This window comes from Varroa destructor, unplaced genomic scaffold, assembly GCF_002443255.2.
Source record: "Varroa destructor unplaced genomic scaffold, Vdes_3.0 BEIS01000003.1, whole genome shotgun sequence".
Lineage (NCBI taxonomy): Eukaryota > Metazoa > Arthropoda > Arachnida > Mesostigmata > Varroidae > Varroa > Varroa destructor.
The window spans coordinates 57,370,410-57,376,409 of record NW_019211456.1 but is presented as its reverse complement, the minus strand read 5'-3'; the positions used below and the strand labels follow the sequence as shown (position 1 = coordinate 57,376,409).

At 40.3% G+C, this 6,000-nt stretch overlaps 1 protein-coding gene and 1 long non-coding RNA gene across 5 annotated transcripts in view; one reads left to right on the top strand and one right to left on the bottom strand.

The window, feature by feature from the left end:
• LOC111247494 (uncharacterized) overlaps nt 1-6,000 on the top strand; it is a 30,407-nt gene that overhangs the window by 1,984 nt on the left and 22,423 nt on the right. For all 4 annotated transcript variants that reach the window (XM_086982960.1, XM_022798461.2, XM_022798460.2 and 1 more), the window contains one exon: nt 2,238-3,296. In XM_086982960.1, the coding sequence (XP_086839086.1) occupies nt 2,238-3,296 (1,059 nt within the window). The remainder of the gene's footprint in view (nt 1-2,237; nt 3,297-6,000) is intronic.
• LOC147757189 (uncharacterized) overlaps nt 1-6,000 on the bottom strand; it is a 41,689-nt gene that overhangs the window by 23,995 nt on the left and 11,694 nt on the right. The window lies entirely within an intron of this gene.

The following is a 6,000-nucleotide window of genomic DNA, read 5'->3' as shown; positions in this document are numbered from 1 at the left end:
TATATATGTATTTTTTTTTCGCAAAAACAAATTGAAATTAAATCTGCTGGTCCATACCCTTCCCAGCATACATTGGACCAAAAGCCGAACGCTACAAGAGTTGCTTATGTTATGGATATTAGAAACGCGCATTTTGATTAGAACAAACAATATACTACAATGTGTTAATTTCTGTTTTCAATGTTTCTTAGACTTTAGGAATATTTATCTCGGGCTCATAATAGCTCTGTGAAGCGAAAGGACGATCGCTGACGCCCATCTTCCGAAGTGACAATTTCGTAAACAACGTTACTTAGTATGTAAAACCGTCCGCGTCAGTGCATAGTCTCGGATATGGGGAAAAACAAATAGCTTATACTATTGTGTATGTCATTGTGACTATTGTAACAGTACTTCTGCTAAAGTCGCGCGAGGGTTTCAAAGGACCTTTTGATCTGCACCACCTGCCTTTCATGTATTACACTAACAACGCGCTGAGCTACGCGGAGTGTCTATTCGAGGCTGCTTCATTTCTGTGGCCTTGTGCTATGGAAGCTATGAAAAAATCCTATTACTGGAACTAAGACAGCAACATAAGTGGAAGATAGAACTGTATATATATATATATATATATACAAAACGGTCCGCTCAATACCTACGTTTTCTTTGCTCAAATGTGACTGTCGCCTCATATTAAAGTTCTAACGAAGCCCCCCGCTCCTTGCGTAAACTTGTTTGGTGCAAACAAGGTATTTCGTCATGCTTTTATAAGGAAGGTCACTGTCGACGGCATAAGACACAATTGTATGCTGATTCCACTGATTTTTATGGTGCACGCTCCCCCAAATATCAGACTGCCATTGATATTGTTGTTTCCATTTGTGCGTCCTTGTTATAGTCTGCATTCACCTTTAAGTAAATGTCCTTCCACTCCAGGCTCTTGAAAATGTCAGGATTTAGGTGCTGCATTGCGCACGTTGACTAATTTGACGTCGCAAATATTTCCATTAATGGTCTTTCAGATTTTCGTATTTGTCGATATAGCCTAAAAGAGCTAAGATTTTTCCTGCAAAATCTGCTTATACCAATTAGCACGTCTAGAAGTAGGGCCATAGATGCTAGTTTGATTTGATACTTTCTTTTAGGATGCGCGATTTTCTGTGCGATTAATATTCAATAGGAACAAGCTCAATTAGCGCGACGGCCTAGGCGGCCAGTTTTAGCATTTGCTTTAAATATTAAAAACCAGAAATGCAGTCAATCCCATTTTATATTCACTAACTAGTGCTAATTATCAATACGCTTTGTCAAGATGATTAAATAAACATTTAACGAGCAACTACTTTCAAGCTTACAAAATACAATAATTTTTTGAAAAATGTTTATGTCCTGTTTTGATTGATAGGAGATGCTGCTAACAAGCCCTTGATTATTGTCAACTAGATTAAATTATTTTAATTATTACTATTGTTATTATGATTTGATATCTAGACTGACTATTTCGTTCGTTACATCGTCGTCATTAGAAAAGAATAAAAAAAAAATCAGCATTAGAGTTCGCAACTTTTTTTTTTCTAAAAAAAAAAACAGCCTTCATTAGTGCTGCCTATGCACAACGTAATTAAGAGTTTAATTTGTAGCTCGTTCGCACAGAACATTGACTATTGTTAAGTTTACTTGTGCTCAAGTATTATTATTATTGTTATTATTGTCAATGATTACAGATGATTAGGTTCAAATTTTATAGGAAAAAAAATTGCAATATCTAGTTTGGTAAACATAAGATAGAATAAGCTAATAATATTTTCATTAAGACTGCTTTCTGTCATAGCAACGTGTGAGGTCAATACCGTAAACCCAGATCTTAGTCGACAAAGGAAATTCCGTTAACCGTGTGCGCTACCATTCGCTGTGGGTCCTAAGAATAAAAGCGCAATCAGTACATTTCAGCTTCGTATAACTTACTTTGTAAAATTACTTTGTATAGCTAAAGAAGTAACATATTGTAAGTGTCCTACGGAGTTGTAGGCCAAATAACGGAGTGGCTTTTTTGACCACTTTTATTTACTGATTTAAAATCAAATCTGCATACTTACGAATAACTTGTATTATATAAGAGTGTAGTTTTTGTGGTTGCTATGATTCGCCTTTTAGCATTCAGGAATGTCTGCGTGTGAATTACGTGTATACGTGTATGGTGTCACAAAGATGTTGCCACGTCGTTAAATTTGTCGAAATGTGCTTATGGTCAATTTCAGAATTTGAAGCGGTACCTGCAGGTACAAGCACACCCGGAAATGAAGTGCAATCAACCGCAAAGGCCATCCTGGCAACTGGCGTGATTGTCCCATCGAACGGAGGCAGCAGCGGGGGCGATAACTTAACGGTTCAGGCTCTAGAGGAGATTGAGGGTCGCGTGCGGGTTCCCGTTGGTACGAGCCGCTCGCAGGGTTGTCGCTCGTTCCAGGGAGGGGTGGGCCAGTGCGTTGCTTACTCCGAATGCGATGTAGCGTTCGAAAATGAGTTTTTTGCGCGAAGCAGCCTTTGCGGATTTTCCAACCGACGACCACTAGTCTGCTGTCCTCATAAAACATATGGTTATGGGCCATCTAGTTTCCAGACTCCGTTCTTTCCAAATCTCCCCGAGACCTTTTTTCAGCAAAATCCGTTTGCAAATTCTTTCTTTTACACACCAACGCCAGCGTCATTTTATCCGCAACAGCAGCAACCGCCACAGCCGGTTCTTGGCTATCACCAACCATCGTATAACCCTGGCTACCACCCTGGCTTCAACTCCGGCGGCTTCAGCTTACACCCACCTTATGGTAATGGTTTCTCGTTCAGACCTGCTACATACCGACAGCCACCGGGGCAAACCTCATCCTTACAGTTCTACCACAATCATCCACAACCTCCAAATTACTACCACAGTACGTACAACCACAACAACGAAAACAGCCAGGTGCCCCGTCCAGCCCCCTACAACAACAACCAACGTCCCCAGTATTTAGGTGGAGGTAGTAGTGGCATATTTGACGGAGGTAACGCTGGAAATCCTGCAGGAGGTTATGGAAATACACGCAACGTCAATAACCAGAATCCGTCCTCATTCCACGCTGGTTATGCAGGTTACCAGTCCTCGCAGTTTGCTCGACCACAACAGTCCAATTATCAACAGCCGACATATCTGGGTCGACTTCCATCTGTAAGCCAGCCGCGACCGTCCTCGAACCAGTTCGGTTTACCATTGCCGTACAACCCATCGACAGCTAGCGAAGCCCCACTGCTTCAGCCCAACTCAACACTGAATTCGCCATGTGAGTATTAGGGAACTCTAGATAGCTTAGGTTAACGTGGCTCCCTAAATGGAGCGACTGCTCCCTTAATTATCAGGAAGCATTTTTCTCTACTATAGCATAGATTTTAATTTCAAGTGCTAGAAGTGAAGTGATACAGGGTAACAAAGCGTTTGAAGCTAATGTTTCTATAGTATTTCACGCATGCTGCTGTTAGGCAAATTAAGGTGCTTTATTTGGTGCAACTGCAGGCAATATCGACTCCTACGCCTAGCTTTATGCTATATTTTCTGAGGTTACTATGTGAGTTCTGCTGTGCGACTGTTGGCTTGGCGTAGTGCTTTATTCCTAGTCGCTCATCGAGATCATTTGTTTTTTACGCCCTTCACGATTGATATTAGAACCATTGGCCATTACTTCAAGTGGTTGACTACCAGCACGAAACGGGCTGTGTGTACGCCCAGAGTCGAACTTATTTAGATTACCATGTTTAGCTAATAAACATTGGATTTAGATAAGTTCGACCTGTAAAATGGATCCCTTTGCTATGTGTGGCTGACTTTATTCTCATTTTTGAGGCTTATGCCGTGATGAGAAACGCCATTTGCGGCGCGACTGCGTCGCTTGAGTCTTTCTTTAGATTTGGTACGGTAGCTAACTAGTTGCTTATTTGCTAATGCTAGGTTAATACTAATCCTGAGGCACCAGACTGGAAAATGTCTTCTACTACTAAGTATTCTCAGGTATATAAAAGCCGACATATTCCGATGTGATATGTATATTAGTTTCTAAGTTACTGTTATGTTTCATAGTAATATTTAGGTATTTCGTCTGCTAGATTAGCAAGAGGCACTGTTCTTTTGTTCTTCAAACTTAGATGATAAGTTTTTCGTGTCGATTGTTCAGGTCTTTTACGAAATTTTTCATTTTGCTCCTCCGTGAGTGAAAATCTCACACGTTCGTAAACAGGCTTAATTTTCCACGTATATAACTGCCCTGATGTGAAAAGTTTTAACAATATTTAGCTGGACTACGAACTGATGCATGGCGGAGTCGTGACTATTATTATTGTCATCTTGCATCGTGTATAAACCGTGGTCTGTATTGACGTGACATTTTACGTGCAATATATACGGGTTAAAAACACCTGGGTTGATTCGACGTTCGCTACTGTTCCACGGAACGGCTTAGAAGGCCGACGTCTTTGCCTGCTCGTTAGGTAGATGGATGCAGAGGAATCATCACGAGAAAACGACAGAAATGATAGAGTACTATGAGATCTTCTTAGTTTTGCTCCGTCATATTTCTCAATTGCCTATACAAAACGATATCGTGTACTGTAACTTGGGATCCTGGCACACCAGGCTAACATCGCTTGTTCTATAATTATACTTTTTTTAGAGAAAATTTTTACTTTTACTTTAGACAGAATTTGTTAGTTACCTACCCTTGCGTGTTTCTTCTAGCTTTGATTTAATTAGCATTGCTACAAGGAAAACCGTTGTATGTATGCATGTGTGTATATATATATATATTTATATATATACATATACACTTAAGTATTTTGAAGTATACGAATGCAAAGATTGTTTCGGTTCGTATTCGTCCTTTCCAATGAGTATTAAAAGAACTACGGTTCCAGGTTTCGGCCCCCCCACGGTTCCTCAAAAGAATGCCACATGAAGCAGGCTGTCTGCTTAGGTTTCTTGATATATGCATGTTTTACGCTAATTAAATTACCACTGATTACATACCTATATATACATAGGTGCCATATAATTCCTGCTGACCCAGCGTAATTTATACGCACGTAAATTAAGCCCGGCCCAAGTAAAATCTACAATGTTTACGTGTCGTTCTTAATTCACTTACTAGAACGCACCAAATGTTTCGAGCAATACGTACGATACTGCCCGAGTTAATAGCTTTGTAGTAGGCTCGCGGCAAAAACGAAGTGTTTAGTAGGCAAGCATGCTAACATTGCATCACAACGAAGACGCCTACAGTGCCGTAGAAGGACATTACGGATAGACTTGTCTAATTCTTGTGTGCTACAGTCATGTGCGTAAGATAATAGTAACACGTAGGAATGGGCTCTATGCTGGCAATAGAAAACTCATACATCCGAACCGCCACAGCTGCAAAAGGACCGGAAAGTTACGGGTCAATTGCAATGCCCTGGGGACGTTTGGGAATTTCTCGAAGCTTACTAAGTTCCTAAGGAATGAATATATAGCTTAGTTACGTTTGAGGTGGCGTACTTGTCTTGATTCTTACTGTAATTTATTATTTTGTTACTTGTAACTAGTCTCGGTCCCCCTGTAGTCATTGGGCGTCTAATGCGATCATTGGTACCCTTAAATGTAGTAGTGTAATAAAAAGTTTATTCCCTGATACCAGATGCAACGACAGATTATGTCGTTTTGTACCCGTACTCCGAACGGTAGACGGTGGGAATTTACAAAAATATGTACGTTGGAAAGACATTTGTTATTTTCCTTTACCACACTTCTATTTCACAACAAATTTGCGCGGACAATTAATTCACTGGTTTAGTTTCTGACCGGACTGCCAACTACGATCCAAAGTCCGAAACGAATTTTTCGCTGTGAGCTGAGTACATATACGACCGTGAATATTCGATGTCTGTCTGCTTGTCATTCGTTTATATGAAGTTCTGTGTTGACAAAAAAAATAAAACAGGAGATTAAACTCGTTCTGCTCT